Source organism: Onychostoma macrolepis, chromosome 12 (assembly GCF_012432095.1).
Source record: "Onychostoma macrolepis isolate SWU-2019 chromosome 12, ASM1243209v1, whole genome shotgun sequence".
NCBI classification, from domain to species: domain Eukaryota; kingdom Metazoa; phylum Chordata; class Actinopteri; order Cypriniformes; family Cyprinidae; genus Onychostoma; species Onychostoma macrolepis.
Genome location: NC_081166.1, coordinates 10,226,952 through 10,249,488, shown reverse-complemented (window position 1 = coordinate 10,249,488; position 22,537 = coordinate 10,226,952). Strand labels below are relative to the sequence as shown.

The 22,537-nt window shown below is 37.8% G+C and overlaps 1 protein-coding gene across 2 annotated transcripts in view; it reads left to right on the top strand.

Moving 5' to 3' along the window:
• The window catches only part of gpam (glycerol-3-phosphate acyltransferase, mitochondrial), a 35,903-nt gene extending 13,368 nt beyond the window's left edge, over nucleotides 1–22,535 (top strand). For both annotated transcript variants that reach the window (XM_058792789.1, XM_058792790.1), the window contains exons 10-21: nucleotides 3,007–3,219; nucleotides 3,914–4,027; nucleotides 4,116–4,201; nucleotides 4,314–4,429; nucleotides 6,162–6,232; nucleotides 6,347–6,611; nucleotides 7,940–8,088; nucleotides 11,356–11,433; nucleotides 18,549–18,680; nucleotides 18,933–19,122; nucleotides 19,429–19,487; nucleotides 20,544–22,535. In XM_058792789.1, coding sequence (XP_058648772.1) covers nucleotides 3,007–3,219; nucleotides 3,914–4,027; nucleotides 4,116–4,201; nucleotides 4,314–4,429; nucleotides 6,162–6,232; nucleotides 6,347–6,611; nucleotides 7,940–8,088; nucleotides 11,356–11,433; nucleotides 18,549–18,680; nucleotides 18,933–19,122; nucleotides 19,429–19,487; nucleotides 20,544–20,660 — 1,590 coding nt within the window. In that variant the 3' untranslated portion in view covers nucleotides 20,661–22,535. The remainder of the gene's footprint in view (nucleotides 1–3,006; nucleotides 3,220–3,913; nucleotides 4,028–4,115; nucleotides 4,202–4,313; nucleotides 4,430–6,161; nucleotides 6,233–6,346; nucleotides 6,612–7,939; nucleotides 8,089–11,355; nucleotides 11,434–18,548; nucleotides 18,681–18,932; nucleotides 19,123–19,428; nucleotides 19,488–20,543) is intronic.
• The last annotated feature ends 2 nt before the right edge of the window (nucleotides 22,536–22,537 follow it).

Genomic DNA, 22,537 nt, shown 5'->3' with positions numbered 1-22,537 from the left:
ACGATAATTCCGATAGCACGTGAAGACAGCATAATTCGATCAAAATTTCATTAGTCGCTTAATCGCACAAAAAACCCCCACAGGAAGTGGTGAAGTCACACACTCCGTGATGGACCGATTATTAACAGCTGGTCTATGTGGTGATTACAGTACATTGGTCAGGACACGCAAACATTCCTTTCGATCCTCGACCTCAAATGTGGTTTGTCATCTGAAACGTGTGAGTAGCACCAATATTACATGGCCACTCCCTCTAACATTAACCTAGAAAAATGTGCTCTATTCAAGTGTTTGTGCGGAGTGTGGAATCTGAACAGTAATGTGCTCACTGCATGACAGTTGGTGCGATCATTTGCATTTAACTTGCATTTAAGAGTAATACATCTTTCGAATCTGTAAAAGGTCTACTTTCCTTTGTGTGCACTCACAACAAACATAACAAAACGTTGTGCTTTGTAAAATAATGAAAGCAAAGAGGGCACTTTCTGCCATCTCGGTCTCTGTGAACTTGAGTGCGTCCAAAAAAAACGTAACTCTGTCTTTGCCTCACAGACAGGAAAATATATCTATAGAAAATGTCTAATTTTAAATGAACCAATTCAAATTGAAAACAAATACTTTTAGATTATGTAATCTGTATGGAACGTACATGTCCACTGCAGAAAACTGCACTGCAGAAAACACAGAAAGCACTCATTAATGGATTATTATAATTAGTGTTGTGCGATGTCTTCATTGAAACATCGCGATGGACGATGACATCGTGGGGGTGGGGTGGGGGTGGGTTGGGAGTTAGAGAATGTGGATACAGGATACAGGCATAATAGCGGCTCCCTGATGCCCTCAATTTTATATACAGGTTAATTAATTAGCTAATGATAAATCTGTGAGAGGAAGTATTGAAATATATATTTTCATCTTGTATTTATTCCCTTTAGGGCAGTGGTCGGTAACAGGCGGTGGACGGTTTCACTCACTACAAGAGCGCTCCACCACCGCTCCATCACGAGTACAATTCATACCAACGACCCGTAATATAACTGCACATTTAGCAAGAATTCACATGTTAAACATATTTAGCTAGCTTGATAGAGAAGGATCACTCAAATCAGAAAGACTGTGAAGGCTATAGTTTTCAAGGAATTTGTTTGTTCCTTCTAGATACTGAATATTTTCAGCTGAAAGCATGATTTAAACAAGTAGCTACTACAACACTTCATGCATTCAAACAAATGTGATCTTACAGTGCTACTTCATCTGTATCTGATTTCGAATGAGCAGAAATCTGTAAGAAATGCATCGATCTGTAGGTAAAATAAAGGATGAAAACGTACTCTTATTTTAATCACAAACAAAATTTGCACTGCAAAAAGCAGCAATTATACCTTTTAATGCTGACAACCATGTTATTAGCTTGTCATGTGGTAGGAATAAAAGTTTGCACACTAGTGTTCCAATAAGCCACTTTGAAACTCTCCTGTTATTTTATTTATTTTATTTTTTAATATACGTTATGAACAGAATTTTGATATTTCAAACCTACTGAAATACTTTAGACGCGGAGCGGTGTTTCTGATATCAGTGAGTGCGGAGTGGAGCAGGAGCGGGAAATGTTGAACCCGGAGTGGAGCTGGAGCAGAGTGATTATTAAATGCGCGGAGGGGAAATTGTTGACACTCCACTCCACTCACATACTCTGCCGGACACCGCCACGCAAATGTGGCTTTTTGTTAATGACTGTCCTACTACAGGATTTACCACAGAGTAACTCACTACCAGTTACAAAAGACACTTTCAGGCAATTCTAGTTGCATTTTTTTTTTTAAATTAATTTCTTAAATTATCCTTTGACTATGTTCTGGCCTGCCGTCTTGTGGCGAAAATTTAGTTTGGCCCGATGCCAAACTTACTTGCTGACCCCTTTAGGGGTTCTGTAGTACATGTCATTTTATTTCCGAACACGGTATTGGGATGCGGCAGATTGCGGGGGATACTGGGCGGAGGGATCACGATGCCGGCTCAACATCGTGATGTCTATCAGCCATCGGTGATGGACGATGGCATCGTCTATCGGCCCAACGGCAACCCTAATTATAATGTTAAAGGGTTACTCCACCCCAAAATGAAAATTTTGTCATTAATCACTTACCCCCATGTCGTTCCAAACCCGTAAAAGCTTCGCTCGTCTTCGAAACACAATTTAAGATATTTTGAATGAAAACCGGGAGGTTTGTGACTGTCCCATTGACTTCCAAGTAATAATCACTGTCGAGGCCCAGAAAAGTATGAAAAGCATTGTCAAAATAGTCCATCTGCCATCAGTAGTTCAATCTGAATTTAATGAAGCGACGAGAACACTTTTTCTGCGCAAAGAAAATAAAACAAGGACTTTATTCAACAATTCGTCTCCTCTGGTTCAGCGTAGCGCCATTTTTGAAGAATATCCGCTGGACGCAAGCAGCGTACGCTCTTCTGTGGCAGCCTTCTTACATTCTTTCCTGACGCATTCATAATCATTACTTCAACCCGTGAGCTTTGGCAAGCTTTATGTGTGCGCTTGAGTGCTGATGGGCTATTGGCAATTAAAGGCTCATTATTATGAATTATATGGGTTATTAATATAAACATGCGATTAGTCGACTTAATCGCTTCACATGAACGACGACTAGTCTACCAGAAAAATCTTTAGTCGATGACAGCCCTAGGTAGGAAATATCCTGTGAGCGATAGGAAACTGAATCAGCTGTAACATGGTCTGCTCTAGTGCTTTAGTTAAAATGGCATGGTGATTGTCATTGTAGCGACTGTAGAGAGGCTTGTGATTGGAGGTGGCTGTCACAGGAAGCTGATGGATTACTCCTGCATTATTAATGCTGTCTCCTGTTGAGCACCACATTACCACAATGGGCTGCTTTAATTACAGGGAATTTGCAAAGGGTGGGTCATGGATCTTAAGGATTGTAATATTCGTTGTGGGTTAATCTTCTGTTCTCCTCTCAATTTCAGTACACGGAAGAGTTGTTGCGGCAGCAGCAGTTTTTGGAGGTGTATTTAGAGGGCACACGCTCTCGCAGTGGAAAGCCATCTCCAGCACGCGCGGGCATGCTCTCAATCGTGGTTGACGCACTCTGTGCCAACAGCATCCCCGATGTTCTGATCGTGCCTGTAGGCATCTCTTATGACCGCATTATAGAGGGAAACTACAACAGTGAGCAGCTGGTATGTGGAGATTATCCCACAGGAAGTCAATATTAAGTTCACTCATATTGTATCAAAAACAGACTCTTTGAACCATATAATTTAAATTCAGTGGGTCAAAGAGTCTGTTTATATATATTATAAATATATTAATAGAGACAAGCTTTGTGTTCCATAAAAGATTATGGAAAAGTATTTTTGTTTAAATTTTTATATAACTGTTTGTGTTCCATGTTTCATAAAAGATTAGTGTTTTTATTTTAGCTTAATTTAAAAAATAAAATAAAATAATTCATTATTTATATAAAACTAAATAAAAAAATAATATTTTATGGAACATGGAACACAGATTTTATTTTTATTTTGTTGAATTTTTTACATAATTATATTAATAATAGTCGTTGTTGTTATTACTAATGTTATTGTATTAAAAAATGAAAGACAAAAATAATCTAAAGATTGGTAGAAAGTAGTGTTTATGACTAAATATCCCAATATTACTAATATAATATAACTAATATATAACTATAATATAACTGATAACTCTGGTCTACTTAGTACATTAAAGGAAAAGCCTTTTGTATGCTATGCACCTTTTAACTGAAAACTTGTTTTTGTGTTCACTACCAAATGTTTTTTTTTTTTTATTATTATTATTATTCCGCATTTTATCATCAGTCTTTGCTTAATGTTCCTGCTGTTCTCCTCACTTCAGGGCAAACCTAAGAAGAATGAGAGTCTGTGGGGAATTGCCTGTGGCGTGTTCAGGATGCTCCGGAAGAATTACGGTTGTGTGCGTGTGGATTTCACACAGCCCTTCTCCCTGAAGGTCAGAGCAGCTCATCTGATCTCAGTTTGGCTGAATACATAGCAGATCTCTCCCCTAATGTCTGGATTTTTCTTGTCCATTGCTTTAGGAGTACCTGGACACACAGCGCAGTCGCCATCTCCAGGCCTCTCTCACACTGGAGCAGGTCCTTCTTCCCACCATCGTCGCGGCACAGTACGGCTTTTAGACTGCCAGCAACCAACATATTCATGTGGACTGCTGCTTTTTGGTATGTAGAAAGATGTGTGTGGCTAAAGGGATTATATTCAATGTTTTTTCTTTGCAGACCTGATCAGGCTGTTTTTAATGGAGAAGATGAGGATCATCTGAATTCTAGAGACCTGTCAGATGAGCCCTGGAGGAGGCAGGTCATCACTAACCTGGCCAAGCACGTTCTCTTCAGTAAGGGCACTTAAAAGGCCATGATACATGAATAGTTCCTTCAGCAGTGGGTGATTTAATTTTTGAAGCATTGAGGGTGGTGGATTGGGTAAAATCGCTGTTTATGTGGGGTCAGCAATTGTAAAATGGAAAATGGCAATCCTGCTCATCTCTCACCTGCCTGGAAAACTTGCTGTTATATCATGGCCTACAGAATCATTGACATACAGTCATGGCCAAAAATATCGGCACCCTTGGTAAATATGATCAAAGAAGGCTGTGAAAATTAATCTTCATTGTTAATCCTTTTGATCTTTTATTAAAACAATTCACAAAAATCTAACCTTTCATTGGATGATGAGAATTTTAAATGGGGGAAGAGTATCATTATGAAATAAATGTTTTTCTCTAATACACGTTGGACATAATTATTGGTACCCCTAGAAATTCATAATCACCCTGGAGTGCTCAAAATTGTGAATATGAATGGGAATATACTTCAGAGATATTTTACTAACATGTATTTCATAATGATACTTCCCTCCCATTTTAAATTCTTATTATCCAATGAAAGGTTAGATTTTTGTGCATTTTTTAAATAAAAGATCAAAAGGATTAACAATGCAAATTAATTTTCACAGCCTTCTTTGATCATATTTACCAAGGGTGCTGATATTTTTGGCCATGACTGTACAAAATAAAAATCTGAATACATGGGCTCATTTTTCAGATCAAAAAGATACAAAAAATCTCTTTCTAACATTTCCCATCGAAAACCAAAGGCTATCATCAAACAACTAGTGGGTGAATTTTCCAAAGCCTTACAAGAACATGTCTGAATTTAATATTTCACAAAATAGATATAAGAAGATCTTATGAATATTTTAGGACCTGTTAGCATTATTTATATGAAAATCAATGTACAGTTTTTTCCCCCTCATTATTCTCAGTGATATTCTCTGTTATATTCTCATTACTGTAATGCAATAATGTCATTTAAATTGTATTTATATATTTTCCTATGTCATTTGTTGCATTACCTTTATTAAAATACTGTGCTAAAATATAATACCGTTTTTATTTAATTATTGTATTTTCATTATTGGTAATTACATTTTCTTTAATTGTCTTTGTGCAAATTCATATATAAACTATATTTATTATTTTGATTTTGGGGTGAAATATGCTTCAGACATGTTCCATCTATCTACAGCTGATGTAGTTTATGTAGGTTACTTCTGGTCACAGTCCTCACCATGGTGATGTGTTGCTTTTGGCCATTCGCTTTTCTCAGTGTTTGTGAATGCCCTGTTGGTGCTGATTTTTGAGGACAGGAAGACTGAGGTGGAATTGCAGCTTGCTTTTGAATGTTTAATACAGACACTGTCGTGAACCTGGTTTTCTTCATACAGCATATTTCAGATAGTTTCAGATATTTTAAGCTCACAGACAATGTAATGGAGTTTGTTAATCATGCAGTTATGAATTTAAATAGTGTCCTTTCATTTCCCTTCATCAGAGAATTTAAGGGTGAAGTGTACAATTCTGTGGAAATGACTTAAATGAGGACTGTTTGAGCCACATGATTTATAATTTTCTCAAAAGTGTAGTTTATATTTGTCTCTGCATATACTGTATTTTGACATTGAAAAATCCTTGAGGGTCAGATTTGTTTTTTGGCATCTCTTGTAGTTTGCCTCAGATAAACCACTTTGTCTGTCAATCTGATTACTGCCTTCTGTGTTTCCCATAGCCGCCAGCAAGTCATCAGCAATCATGTCCACTCATATCGTGGCTTGTCTCCTCCTGTATCGGCACAGACAGGTGAGCACTGTCCTCACTTGCTATGCAGCACACATCATGGAAACCCATATAGTTTTAATTCTTCAGTCTGTTTTATTGGTTTATAATCATTGTAACATGTTTGTGTTGGGACAGGGTGTACTGCTGTCTAAACTGGTGGAGGATTTCTTCAATATGAAGGAAGAGATCTTGTCACGGGACTTCGACCTGGGTTTTTCTGGGAACTCAGAGGACGTGGTCATGCATGCGCTCAGCCTTCTGGGAAACTGCGTGAACGTCACCAGCACCAACCGGAACACAGAGTTCATCATCGCCCCTAGCAACACTGTACCTGCACTCTTTGAGCTCAATTTCTACAGCAACGGCCTTTTCCACGTCTTCATTGCTGATGCCATTATAGGTATAAGATCTAAGATGCCACAAGTCATAATTGAACTATCTTTATATACTAATTTAAATATGTATGTTTGCCTCTTTAATGACTGTTTATATTTGAAATCACAGTTCGATTCTGTATGCAAATATTGTTTCACTGGTATTGGTATTATTAACTACTGAGGTTTAGGTGTTATGATGACCATAATACGCGTTAGGGGTGGGCGATATGACCAAAATCTTATGTCACTATATGACTCATTTTATTTCACCGTATCGATATGTATCACAATATAGTTGTTTTTGCTTTAAATAAGGCCTTTATATCATCAAATGTTTGATACCATAGAAATTTCATCATTCTTCGCACTAGTGTCAATATCACACAACAATTCATACTAAAAAAACACTCAAGCTCACTGAAGACAAGTAAACAGTCAGTGATTTAAATTGGAATAAGAAACTAATTACAAGCAATTGGACAAAAATTACAGTAGAACAAATAAATAAGAAATGCTACATACATTGTATAAAGTAATTAAATGAATAAAAACACTTTTGTATATGATAATTCTGTATAATATTCATATCAGAAAAAATATTCTGTATGAAAATTTCATAAATTATATTTAAAGAATCTATTTAAAATAAATATAATATATATTTATAGTCAACAAACCCCAAACTGGGGTTTGTGAAGGAACTCCAGGGGGTGTAGAAATTAATAAAAAGCTAATTAAATAATTTATCATAAAAATGTCAAATAATAATAATAATCAGTATATAAAAAACTTGGACATTATAAAAGAAAAATCAGTTAATGTGACCATTAACTAACATCAGAGAATTAAAAATATATTTTCAAATGTAATATCATTTTAATTTTTGGAATCTGATTACATAATCCAGATTACATGTAATCAGTTACTACCCAGTACTGCATATAATTATGGTTGAGGATGACACAACAGATGCAACACAATGTGTGTGTGTGTGTGTGTGCGCATTTTTGTGACAAATGAGGACATAAATTTGTATAATGACATAGGTATTACAAGGAGAAGGTGACTTTTCAGGACATTACCTCATGTCCCCACTTTTCAAAACGCTTATAAATCACACAGAATGGAGTGTACTGAAAATCTGAAATAGCACAAAGTTTCCTGTAAGGGGTAGGGTTAGGTGTAGGGTTGGTGTAGGGCAATAGCACATACAGTTTGTACAGTATAAGAACCATTACGCCAATGGGATGTCCCCACTTTTCACAAAAACAAACGTGTGTGTGTGTGTTTTAACTATTTAAGAATGACGAACTGTATGTACCGTAACTGTTTGTCTGTGTATGTGTGCTAGCTTGCAGCACGCTGGCCCTGCTGAGAGAGCAATCTGCAACTTCAGTGAGTGAGCAGAATTCTTCATCCAGGCTGCTCAGCCAGGAGAGACTGATCCGCAGAGCTGCAGGCCTCTCCCACTTTCTGTCCAATGAGGTGGCAGTAGCGCTGGTATGCCCCCACACCACTGTCACTTAAGCAACACCACCACCATCTAGTGGGTGTACTTATAATGTCAAGCAAAACTTTTCAAATGATTTCAAAATGCGTTAAAAATCAACACGAACAACATATAACTTAATTTTCTTTTTCAACATCTCAAGACGATGTTCACAATTAATACTAACAGTTGTATTGCATTTTTTTGCTGAAAAAAGTAAGATTAATATATGCCTACTTTCTACATTTTCTGAATGTCCAGCCCCATGGGCGTACCTGTTGGTTTTAGGTTAAATTGACAAAACAAGCACAGAAAATTTGAACCAAGCCATGTGACCCCCATACTCCAAACAACCTCAACTGTGATACTAAAGAATTTTTCATCCAATACCATTATCATTTTATCTTTATCGTTATCATTATTTTATCTGGATAATCCCACAACACTCGTCCGCTCATGCCATAAGATCTCAAAACAACTGGAAGTGCATTCCACCCTTAGTTAGGAGAAACCTATGGTTGAAGGAGATCAGCAATATACTGTAGTGCTAGCCCATGCAGAGCTTTATAAACAAACAGCAAAACCTTAAAATCAACTCTGTATCTAACTGTTAGCCAATGTAAGGAAGTGAGAAAAGGAGTGATGTGCTCTCTTCCTAGTTCTTGTCAAAAGCGTATTAAATTCTCCCATTACATTATCTTCAATTTGTGGTTATCTTCTTAACTTTGTTCTCTCCTCTTCTAACTTCAGCTCAGTTTCAGCTTGCATTTGTTTAATTTCTGTCATCATCTGTGATTTATGAAGTTACTGTTCACTTTCAAGCTTACTGAGTTAAGCATAGACTTTGCTTGTTCCAATTTAGCTGCAAGATCTGCTTCTGCATCTACTTACTTGCTAGAGTCTTTAGAACTAATGACTGATGGGTTGTCTAATTTCTTGGACATGACGCTTTCTGTGTTTGTATTGCCAAAAATAGATGTATTCATCTTTAAGATCATTTGCACTCTTTCCTTTTCAACTTCTTCTTTAAAGGTCATTTGATCTAGGCCAACTTCAAATCGTTTTAAAGACAAGATCACATATTTCTGTAATTAGTGTATTTACAAGCATCCATTTTTTTTGCACAATATCTAAGGTTTTAAAGGAACACTCCACTTTTTTTGAAAATAGGCTCATTTTCCAACTCCCCAAGAGTTAAACAGTTGAGTTTTACCGTTTTCGAATCCATTCAGCCAATCTCCGGGTCTGGCGGTAGCACTTTTAGCGTAGCTTAGCATAGATCATTGAATCTGATTAGACCGTTAGCATCTCGCTCAAAAATGACCAAAGATATTTTTTCCTATTTAAAACTTGACTCTTCTGCAGTTACATCGTGTACTAAGACTGACGGAAAATGAAAAGTTGCGATTTTCTAGGCCGATATGGCTAGGAACTATACTCTCATTCCAGTTTAATAATCAAGGAACTTTGCTGCCGTACCATGGGTGCAGCAGCAGGCGCAATGATATTACACAGCAGCTGAAAGTAGTCCCCAGCTAGGTAACTAGTTATGATATAACAGCAAAGTTTCTTGATTATTACGCTGGAATGAGAGTAATAATGCTAAAAGTGGTAGTTTTATCTTTTCACACACAGAATCCCTTAAGTCTTATCCTTGCTTCTCTCGACACCTTCCAGGATTCGTAAGCTCTCAAAAATGCCTTTAAATGTTTTTTCACTTCCTGTTCACACATCCGTTTAGCTTTTTCTGTAAGCTATCGTTCATGAGAACAAAAGAGTTTTCTGCCTGGCAATGAGCTTCTCATTCTCATTTCTCCTATTAAAGATTATTTTACAAGACTTAGGGTCTTCCCACTAGCAAAATTTCCCTTATTGACCCAACAATGACATTGTGTCTTTCAAACAGAATTATCAGCTTCAACTTTTAACATTAAATACTTCTTAACACCTTTTAAATGACCTATTCAAAGGAACTTCAACAAGGTTGTGAACAATTTCGAATTTGAGGATGAAATAAAACATTTAACATTTCATGAATAATCATCGCATTTAACACATTTAATTCTTAAACATTTGATCTTATTTAACTCACAATAACAATAAAATCCATATTCATTAAAAAGTTTCTCACCGCATCTGCTTATCAATTTATGGTCTTGCCTGAATACATGGAGCAACCAGTTCCAATTGCCTAACATTTCAGATGACCAAGATGTAGTATTGAGTTATGGTTAATATTAGTGCTGGGCGGTATACCGGTTCATACCGAATACCGGTGTTTATTTTTCTTATGATATGAATTTTTAAAATACCGCAATACCGGTGTTATTTAAATAACGTTCGGAACGCGACACACTGTTTGAGAGGGGTCTCTTTTCACTATTGCATTGTGGCGAGAACGCAGCTGTATGTGTTACTAAGCGTGTTCTGAAGCTGTAGAACTAGTAGAACGTGATGACACAGAAGAACTCATCCACAATATCCACCGCGCGCCGCCACCAGCTCCCGCGTCTCACACACACACGAGCGAGACTTTAGCACTATATTTAGCAACTTTCAGACCCTTTTAGCGGCTTTTTTTCCATAGAATATACAAACTGACAAACCTAGCGAATGTTTTGGATAAACCTTAGCTATGGTTCAGTTGGAAGATGTCGCCAGTGCTGCCCCGTGAGCGCGAGATCTGACTCCCCGCGCAGCGTCGCGTCTCTCTGCGTCTGTTCTGTGCAGCGAGCGGCAGAGAAGCACCGCATTCGTTTGGCCGTACCGCGACTGTTTGGAATTATAAATATGAGCATAGTTCGTCTGTTAATATTATGCACTTTTTTTTTTGTTTACTCAGACGCAGGCAGTGCGCTGCATGAGACAAAAAAGTAATATAGCCAAAACCACCGCATAGCCGCTCTTTAGTATAACGTTAGATGCAAATGAGAATGACTCCTGGTTAACATGTATTAATGGGTCGTGTTTAGTCACTATTTAGTGTGGAATTTTTCTACAATATTCGCTCATCATGACAGTAAAATAGGGCATTCTAAGTCAATCTACTGCAGTTTTTCCTCTCTCAATCAGTAGAAAATGTGGTTAACACCCGATCATGCATGAAAAAAATAAATACCGTCATATACCGTGAAACCGGTATAATTTTGAAAAATACCGTGATATACATTTTTGGTCATACCGCCCAGCACTAGTTAATATTTCAATTTAACAAAGACTGTGTAAAAGTACCCAGGTGAATCATTCAAGTGTATTTATGTTGTCTTTACTCTCTATAGCCTTGTCAGACTTTGTACCAAGTCTTCCATGATGCTATCACCAGGTTAATCGAGTACGGTGTGCTCATTGTAGCTGAGGTAAGCTGTCTCAACTCTTATTTGTCTTGTTGCTTAACTTTTTGGATTTAAAACTGCAGTACTTAAAGTGTCATGAAACCCTAAAACACTTTTTTTTTTTTAAGTTTTAACATCTATGAACAGGTTGCACATCAGTGAAAACAACAACAGCACTCATTATGTCTATTATTAAGGGAAAAGTGGTTATTTTTTCATTTTTTGGAGCAATTTTGTTGAACCAGTGTCATGAAAAGTGACGTATATGTGTTAATTTGGAGTGGTGACTGGCTGACGCGTTGGGAGAGTACGCATCTACGTCATCAGTTCTGAGCTTTTCTCAGTATTATTCATGAAAATAAACTCTTAAGATCCAGTCACTGCGCTGCATTATGTAAGAGGTTGTATTACAGCGGAGAATCTCATGAAAGAGCTTCCTTGCTGTCAGTTGACCTCTGTAAACATGACCGTAACAATATTTAATATGTAAAAACACCTGGAGCACGCATGAGAGAGCAACACTGGATCATAGTTCATATCCGGACCGGAGCAAGTGTGTTTCAAGTTTTGTGAACAGATTTCATATTCTCTTGTGCTCTGAACATGAACCAGCACCGTGTATGGGCACATATAATGTCTTCTTCAAATGAAATACATGCAAATAATGGCACTGATACAGCGTTACGTCATGATCCTTAATGCGATGACACAACGGATTATTGTGATGCACCGCAAACAATAATATAGACCAAAAGAAGAGTAAACAAAAAGTAACTGCCTCTATTCTTTTCTGTTTTAAAGATATTTTAATATTCATTTGTCTGTATAATGAGTGTGTTGTAGGTCTGTGTTTTACTGGTTGCTTTCTCCCCTCTTCCTACCCTCTACACTCTCACTTTTCCACAGTTTTACATGCCCATTTCTGGAGTCTTTTTCAGATCCAAGGTGTGAAAGACCAGTGCTGAAACAGAGGTTTCATGACACTTTAATGCAGTACTTGAAAAATTGCCATCAGAGATCATATAATGTTTGTATGATACTGTGTGACATTTAAAGTGCCCCTATTATGGGTAATGAAAGGTTCATATTTTGGTTTTGGGAGTCCCCCACAACAGGTTGAAAGGTCAAAAATCACTTTCATTGTCTTATAATATAATATTTTTCCAAACCCCTCCTTTGCATGATGCCAATCTGCGGTGATTGGTTTCATTTTCATAAAATGATAAAGCAGCGTTTGTGAGCACAGTAATGAATTTCCATTTGTTATGAATTTTCAAAAATCCATAATAGGGGCACTTTAAATTTGCAGTGGAAATCATTTGAGACTTAATGTTTTGCTGTCGGCTTATTCTAATGACATGATTGGATTTTAGGTGGATTCCTGAAGATTCTATGATCTCATTATTGTATTTTTCAATTCATTACTGACTTTCTGAATGAGGAGAGTTCAAAGTATACACTCCTGAACAAAATCTTAAGACCGGGGGAAACATTACAAGCATTCGTATTTCGCGCTGGTGAATCGTAACCAGTACAAGTACTGCTTCAAAATGCCAAAAGAAGAAACGGGAGCAAGAGACAAATAATAGAGAATAGGCAATTTATTGAAAACTGCATTTAAAGGGTCATGAAACCCCAGACTACTTTTTCTGAGATTTTGACAGAGATGTCTGTGTTGCACATCATAGAAGACAATGCTAGCATCTGATTATTTTAACTGTTAGAGAAAACTGGTTAATTTTAAGCTTTTTTGCACTATTTTCATCTTCGGGGTTTAAAATCTACATCGTGTTGACGTCACAATTTGTGACGTGGCAATGGACTATAGTACATCGATGACACGTCGGTGTCTATTTATTTATGAGACGGCGTGTTCTTATCCTGTGAGAAGAAACTTCGCTTAATTATTCACAACAGCATGTGTTGATTTGCTAAGACAGACGCTTCAGACTGTGAGATCGCACACATTAACTGAGAGAAAACACCTTAAAACGCCTTAAAAGTTATCAGAAGTGCAACATCGCGTTCATATACAGTGAGGAAAATAAGTATTTGAACACCCTGCTATTTTGCAAGTTCTCCCACTTAGAAATCATGGAGGGGTCTGAAATTGTCATCGTAGGTGCATGTCCAGTGTGAGAGACATAATCTAAAAAAAAAAAATCCAGAAATCACAATGTATGATTTTTTAACTATTTATTTGTATGATACAGCTGCAAATAAGTATTTGAACACCTGTCTATCAGCTGGAATTCTGACCCTCAAAGACCTGTTAGTCTGCCTTTAAAATGTCCACCTCCACTCCATTTATTATCCTAAATTAGAAGCACCTGTTTGAGGTCGTTAGCTGCATAAAGACACCTGTCCACCCCATACAATCAGTAAGAATCCAACTACTAACATGGCCAAGACCAAAGAGCTGTCCAAAGACACTAGAGACAAAATTGTACACCTCCACAAGGCTGGAAAGGGCTACGGGAAATTGCCAAGCAGCTTGGTGAAAAAGGTCCACTGTTGGAGCAATCATTAGAAAATGGAAGAAGCTAAACATGACTGTCAATCTCCCTCGGACTGGGGCTCCATGCAAGATCTCACCTCGTGGGGTCTCAATGATCCTAAGAAAGGTGAGAAATCAGCCCAGAACTACACGGGAGGAGCTGGTCAATGACCTGAAAAGAGCTGGGACCACCGTTTCCAAGGTTACTGTTGGTAATACACTAAGACGTCATGGTTTGAAATCATGCATGGCACGGAAGGTTCCCCTGCTTAAACCAGGCCTGAATTAAGTTTGCCAATGACCATTTGGATGATCCAGAGGAGTCATGGGAGAAAGTCATGTGGTCAGATGAGACCAAAATAGAACTTTTTGGTCATAATTCCACTAAACGTGTTTGGAGGAAGAAGAATGATGAGTACCATCCCAAGAACACCATCCCTACTGTGAAGCATGGGGTGGTAGCATCATGCTTTGGGGTGTTTTTCTGCACATGGGACAGGGCGACTGCACTGTATTAAGGAGAGGATGACCGGGGCCATGTATTGCGAGATTTTGGGGAACAACCTCCTTCCCTCAGTTAGAGCATTGAAGATGGGTCGAGGCTGGGTCTTCCAACATGACAATGACCAAGCACACAGCCAGGATAACCAAGGAGTGGCTCTGTAAGAAGCATATCAAGGTTCTGGCGTGGCCTAGCCAGTCTCCAGACCTAAACCCAATAGAGAATCTTTGAGGGAGCTCAAACTCCGTGTTTCTCAGCGACAGGCCAGAAACCTGACTGATCTAGAGAAGATCTGTGTGGAGGAGGCCAAAATCCCTCCTGCAGTGTGTGCAAACCTGGTGAAAACTACAGGAAACGTTTGACCTCTGTAATTGCAAACAAAGGCTACTGTACCAAATATTAACATTGATTTTCTCAGGTGTTCAAATACTTATTTGCAGCTGTATCATACAAATAAATAGTTAAAAATCATACATTGTGATTTCTGGATATTTTTTTTAGATTATGTCTCTCACAGTGGACATGCACCCACGATGACAATTTCAGACCCTCCATGATTTCTAAGTGGGAGAACTTGCAAAATAGCAGGGTGTTCAAATACTTATTTTCCTCACTGTATATGTTTTCGATGCAGAGTGCAAATGGCTGTGAATTTACTCAATGGGAGTGAAATGAAACTGTCTGAACCTGAAGCTGTGTGTTGTCTGTCTCCCCTCTTCCCCCTCGCAGCGCACCCAGTTTTTTAACGTTTTTTAAAACTGTGGTGAGAGCTAACCAGTGCTGAAACAGGGGGTTTCATGACCCTTTAAAGGGGTCATATAATGGTACATGCACTTTTACAAGTTGATTGTACTGAAATGTGTGTTAGCAGTGCCTGTACACAACCATCATAAAATGATAAAAATCCATCCAGTGTTTTTTTTTTAATCTCCTTATTTGTTTTACCCTGTCTCAAATCAAGCCGTTCGACCGTGTGACGTCACACGGTCGGACGCCCCTCCCACGATGGTTGATTGACAGCAGTGTTTCAACACAGACCCGCCCTTGCTCGTGAGCGAGCTGTCAATCATAGTCCGCGCGTCATTGTTGATATACGCTGGAGCTGTCTATGAGCAGAATGGCGTCTAAGCGTTTGTGGTGTTCTGTTCTCGGGTGCAATAATGAACACAGCAGTCATTTTGATGTTCCTAAGTCCGAACCGCTGAAGACACAGTGGCTGAGTTTCGCTTTTGAAGGGAATATTCCCCACGAGCAACGTCAATGTTTTCATGTTTGCGTGAATCATTTTTCACCAGACTGCTTTATAAATGAAGGTCAGTATAAAGCTGGTTTTGCTAAGAAGCTGCTCCTGAAAAAAGAATCGGTACCAACTATTCGTGTTCCTGCTGAACCTCCAGAAGAAGTGAGTGTAACGTTTAATTAACCTTTATATTAATCTTTGCAAATCGCTAGCACGCTTCACGATGTATGTGGCTAATGTTTACATTCAGGGTACATGCATGTTTTCTATTCTGACGTTCTCAATATAATGAATAATCCCACGTTTATAATGAACAAAACGTTACGGTTGCACAGTATCCTCAGAGACTCCCGCTGCCATTCTTCAAAATATACCCTCAACTGTTGTCAAGGCAACACTCCACGTGTGTTGTGTCAAAAACGCCCCACAGAACAGAGGGGCGGGGCGAGCAAAACTCACTAGCATTTAAAAACACACGCACTAAAACGGTGTGCTGAAAACAGAGCTGTTTTTGAGCAGGTAAAATGAGTGTTTTCTTACAATACTAATGAGAATTTTTAATTAAAGTATATTACAAACTTTCAATTTAGACCCTAAAGAATCATATTAGCTTGTACAAAAATGGCATTATATGACCCCTTTAAACTAAAACAGGCTGTTCATCAGCTGATCAAAAGTTTAAGACCATAGCCTTAAAAAGTTAAAATCAGCGCAAAAATATGGCTTTCATGTCATTGTCCTTCAGGCAGTCAAACTGTCATGATCTCCTGATGGCGAAAAAGGCAAAAAGTCTTTCTGTCTTTGAACGTGGCAGGATTGTTGAGCTGCACAACGCGCCATCGCTGCCGAGGTTGGATGCAGTAAGACAGTCATTTTATATTTCTTGAAAGATCCTGAGAGTTATGGGACAAAAAAGTCAAGTGGTAGCCCAAAAAAAAAAAAATCACCTGCACTGCGCCAGAGAATCCAACGGGCTGTCCATGAAGACACAGGCCAATCCTCGACCCAAATTAAGGCCCTTACTGGTGCTGACTGCAGCGACAATAACCACAAGACGGCATCTGCAAGAGAAGGGCTTAAAGAATAAAAAACGTCTTCAAAGGCCACGTCTCCTCCCACACCACAAACTTACCCGTTTGGAATTTGCAAGGGAGCACCAAACATGGGACATTGAAAGGTGGAAAAAAGTTTTATTCTCTGACGAGAAAAAATGAACCTGGACGGTCCTGATGGTTTCCAACGTTACTGGCATGACCAGGAGATCCCACTGGAGACGTTTTCTACATGGCACAGTGGAGGAGGCTCCATCATGATCTGGGGTACTTTTTCCTTCAATGGGATAATGGAGCTTCGGGTTGAGCAGGGGCATCAAACGGTGGCTGGCTATGTGGACATGTTGCAGCGGGCATCCCTCTTGACTGAGGGCCCTCGTCTGTGTGGTAATGACTGGGTCTTTCAACAGGACAATGCTGCAGTTCACAACAACCGCCCAATGAAGGACTTCTTGCAGGAGAATATTGTCGCTCTTTTGGACCATCCTGTGTGTTCCCCTGATCCTTTTTGGGTCTAACACTTGACTTTTTTTGTCCCATTACTCTCAGAATCTTTTAAGAAATTTAAAATGACTGTCTTACTGCGTCCAACCTTGGCAGCGATGGCACGTTGCGCGGATCCTTGCTTGTGCGGCTCAACAATTCAAAGACAGAAAGCCTTTTTGCCATCAGGAGATCATGACAGTGTGACTGCCTGAAGGACAATGACATGAAAGCCATATTTTTGCGCAGATTTTAACTTTTTAATGCCATGGTCTTAAACTTTTAATCTGATGATGAACCGCCTGTTTGAGTTTAAATGCAGTTTTCAATAAATTGCCTATTCTCTAGTTTTTGTCTCTTGCTCTGGTTTCTTCTTTTGGTATTTTGAAGCAGTACTTACAACCTGGTTACAATCCACCAGTGCGAAATGTGAATACTTGTAATGTTTCCCCCGGTCTTAAGATTTTGTTCAGGAGTGTATTGTATATACCAGATTTACTGGACATCATTTTACATTCACGCTACTATTAAGCTTCCACACTCTGCACACAGACACTTGAATAGCGCACATTTTTCTAGGTTAACATTAGATTGAGCAGCCATGTAAAGTTGTTACCACTTACATGTTTCAGATGATAAGCCATATAAAGTATGTGACCCTGGACCACAAAACCAGTCAAAAGGGTCAATTTTTTTGAATAAATTAGCTTTCCATTGATGTATGGTTTGTTAGGATAGGACAATATTGGATCAAGATACAACTATTTGAAAATCTGATAATCTGATGGTGCAAACAAAAATCTAAATATTGAGAAAATCGCCTTTTTTAAGTTGTCCAAATGAAGTTCTTAGAAATGCATATTACTAATCAAAAATTAAGTTTTGATATATTTACGGTAGGAAACTTACAAAATATCTTCATGGAACATGATCTTTACATAATATCCTAATGATTTTTGGCATAAAAGAAAAATTGATCATTTTGACCCATACAGTGTATTGTTGGCTATTGCTACAAATATACCCGTGCTGCTTATGACTGGTTTTGTGGCCCCGGGTCACATATGAGGTTGATGAATGATAGGCGAGCATTTGGATGTCTTGATTTACTGTAATACCACATAAACCAGCCATTAACGATCATGTCCGTCATGGACTTCGCCACGTCCTGTGGATTTTTACTACTTTTTTTCTTCTTCTGTGACTAATAAAAGTTTAGTCAACAACTCGTCGACTATTAGGGCGGGCCCTAATAATATTAATAACATTGTAGGTCAGTCATTAATTAACAATAATCAATAGTAAATATTCTAGAAAAATAATTGACTGAAAAATGGTTCTTAAATTCATCTTTATGTTCTACAGGAGGACCAGGAGGAGTTGAGCCCTTCTGAGGAGCCTTGGCCCAAGAAGTTTTCAGAGGCTCTTGCTTGGCGAAGTGATGAAGAAGATGAAGACAGTGACTTTGGAGATGAACAAAGAGACCGTTACCTGAAGGTCTGTCTATCTGTCTTACCTGTGAGAGTTGCTTAAGACAAATAGAAGAACATAAGGTCTATTTAGCCAAGAATGAGATCATTCTTCACACTAAAGCTATAAAAGCATGACAGTTCATGAAAGTGGTCTATATTTCAGGTTATTAAAAAAAAAAACATTCCCTTGTAGAATGACGCTCCAACAGCCCACTACAAAGCTACTAAATACTGCCATTACGTACTGTTAAATCCTATCATGCTTCTTTTATTTTAGGTGAGCCCATCAGCTGAGCACCAGGAGTTTTATACTTTTCTGCAGAGGATTCTCACTCCGGTGCTGGAGGCCTACAGTGGGGCAGCTATCTTTGTACACAGCCTGAGTTCACCCATGTCAGAGAGAGAGTACACACATAAACTCTTCAAGTATCTGCTGACGCGCACAGACAGAGGAGTGGCTGCTTATGGTGAGCCACCGGCACTTTCCATTTCTCTATTTGAGCGTGCTTTTCCTCTCCCACCTTAAAGAAAACCCAAAACGTATTATTCCCCTTAATGATTCTTTCCCTGCACTGTCACGTTTATCTTTTGATTAAGTTATTTTTATATATTTTGCCATTACTTTGTCCTGTATTCATGGTTAGTTCTTATCTTTGTATGTTAAACTCTTTGAGTTATAATCTTACATGAAAAGTTTCTATATATGCACGTATTGTATGCATTGATATTGATGACATTGTTGTGTGTGTGTGTGTGTGTGTGTGTGTTTTTAGGAGAGAGTGCCACACACTACCTCGTAAAGAATACAGTGAGAACATTTAAAGAGCTGGGGGTGAGAGCACCATCATGTGACATTTGTGCTTAAAGGTCTAAACTATAAATAATAATAAAGCCTATAAGTGGGCATGAATTGTGGGCTGCTTACTCAATTTCTTTTCAAATGTGACAATGCACTTTTCTTACCTTCCACTTCCTGCATCATCAAAACCATGACATTCAGAAAATGCTATGTGGGCTGCTTTTTTTTAATACTTCTTTTTTATGCAGTTTATTTAAAGTTCTAAACTATATTGTCTCATTTTTTTCTTTTGTGTTTCATAGATAAAAAAAAAAAATAAAGTAAAAAAAACAAAACAAATTAAACAACATATGAGAGTCAGTAAATTATTTTGAACTAACCCTTTTAAAGCAATATTGCAGTTAATTTTATTAATTTATCTTTGAATATTTTAAAAGCCATTTTCTGTTTAAAATGTTTTTGTACAGAACAATGTTAACCTGCAATGTTATTTCCTTTTTTCCCCTCATTTTTAATTTTTTTTATATTTAACAAAACTGCAAGTGAAAATGAAAATTGAAAGAACTTTTTTCCCCCCTATAAATAATCAATAAAATAAAATATAAATATAAATATTGGAGGGAAATTTGAAATGTTAATTGAAATTAAATTTAAAACGAAGTACTAAAATAAAAATAAATGTAAGGCTAAATATTAATATTAAAAAACAAAAACTGATTAAAATAAGCAAATTTACTAAGATAAAAAAATTAAAACAGAAAATATACAAATAAAATCTAATTCAAAATATTATAAATGCTATAATAGTAAATAGTACTACAACACCACTTCTAGCATTTAAAAGTGACTTATTTGTGAGTGTGTGTGTATAATAAAGTATTATTAAAAGCCATTTATTGGTTATTAGCCGTCACATGACAATAACATTGTTGCATCTCTAAAGAAAGAAAAGGAAAGAAATCCACTGGTCTAAATGATTTAAAACAAGAAAATGAATTGAATGTGTGCTTATTATATTCTTTTTCTTTTTCTGTCTGAAGAACTTCCTGTGGAAGTACTGAAGTTAACTTGTTTTTTTGTGTTTCATAGGTGCTTAAAGAGAGACGAGAGGGTGGTGTGTGCCGTCTGGAGCTGAGCAGCACTTTTTTACCTCAGGCTAACAGGAACAAACTCCTACACTACATTCTGGGTTTCAGTTTGCTGTGAGACATTAGGACCATCAACACAGCTGCTCGGCTTTCTTCCCCACTCAAGGGCTTTTTACTGGCTACTCATGACTGTCAAAGGTGCTATTCTAAGGAAAGCTTTACCTGGAAGTGCCTTCACCAAACGCCTCATATTAGACTTAAGTTAGTCTTCCCTCGACTGTAAAACCCTCCACTTATGCATTACTCAATACCCAAGCAGTTCTGTCAGCCCTTTCCTTTACTTCCATTCACAAAATACTGTACCCAGTTCTGCCAGTTAAAGCCCTTGGTTTTCAGCTCTCAATGTTTATATGCTGTCAGTTTTTAACTCAAATCAGTACATGAATGTCACTCTTTATGAGGTCAATTTCAGTTTTAACAAACACATTACTGGGATGACAACTAGTGTATAGGAATCTTTTAAAAAGGGCATTTGATTTTCTTTTTAACCACATTACTCAGAGCATGTAAAGAAATTCTCTACATTACCTTTTGGCAGAGAATAGAATGATCAATGTTTGAGTAGAGTGTCTTTTGATTACACGTGAATGCCATAATAGAAATAGCGACCCATTTTGAAAATCATGAGAAGCAGCAAACGTCCAAGATGTTACTGAGAAATCTGAGCCATTGAGTTTAGGATTGTGTAGTTTAGGTCATGTTTATTCACTTAGTCACGGCACATGGGTGCAATTGGACGTCCATAAAGGATAGTTACAGCTAGAATATTCTGTAATACAACAAACAGTAGCCATACATGTAATGGTTTTAGCAGGCCTAGAGAGGATCATGAGGGGGAAAATTTACTGGAAACTGAGCTTGAATACTTCTACTTGGCTGACCATTACAAGATATGTTTGTAATATTTGGAAGAGTTTCTCTTGTGGCCAAGCACTTTTATTCCCTCCTCAGTTACTGGTATATTTTATTTTGGAGTTAAGATCCTCGGCAGCAAGTCTTCTATACTGTGAGAGTGTGTGCATGTGTGCAATATGTCTGTAGTATGTGAATTAAACTGTATTTATGCCACAAATCTGTTACAAAGCACAATATAACCAGAACCTCTGGAATATTGTGTCTGTTGTGGAATATATCAAGAGCCTCTGTGGGCAGGCAGGCAGAAGTTAAGGATACCTTGTAATGTCCCAAAACTGCAATTTACCTCATCTTCATTTTCTTATTTTATTAACTGCCCTTTAGAAAGCCATTTCTGCTGATTTATCACTTCCAACTTCGTATGTCATGTGTTTTGCATTATCCCGACTATGACCCTATGCTTGTTTTGGCAAGTCGTTTAAGAAAACTCCTTTGCGCGTCAGCCTCTAGACGTTGCTACGTGATGGACCTGTTTTTACTGTGCAGGAATGTAGTTGGCAGGCATGCACACTTTGTGTAGGCTACCAAGAGTCTTTGATTAAAAAAGATAAAGGATGTTCCCACGATCATGGAAAATTTGAAAGGATCCATGTGTTTTGAGGCCCTGTTAGATGTTGTGTAATTCTCTTCATTGCATATTAATTCAGTTATGCTCCGCTCTAAACTGTTTAATAATCTTTATCCAGTAATCTTGGACTACAGGAAAAATGAGGGGAAACAAATTGGTCAAGAACCCTGGTAGAATATAGAAATTTATTTAGCCTTTGTCAAACTGCTTAGTCGTATATTAGATTTGAAGTGACATTGAAAGTGTTTTTGAGACTGAATTAAAGCTGTGAAGGTTAGTCCAGTCACACACAAGGCATATTTTAGCAGTTTAGCAGAAAATAGTCGTCTGTGTGTCAATATGGCCACAAATATTCAGGTTAAAATTGCAATAAAACGTCTGTTTTGAATGGAATAATAGATTACTGCTTAATAAATACTGTGCAGTATGTACTGCATACTGTAATTTGAATC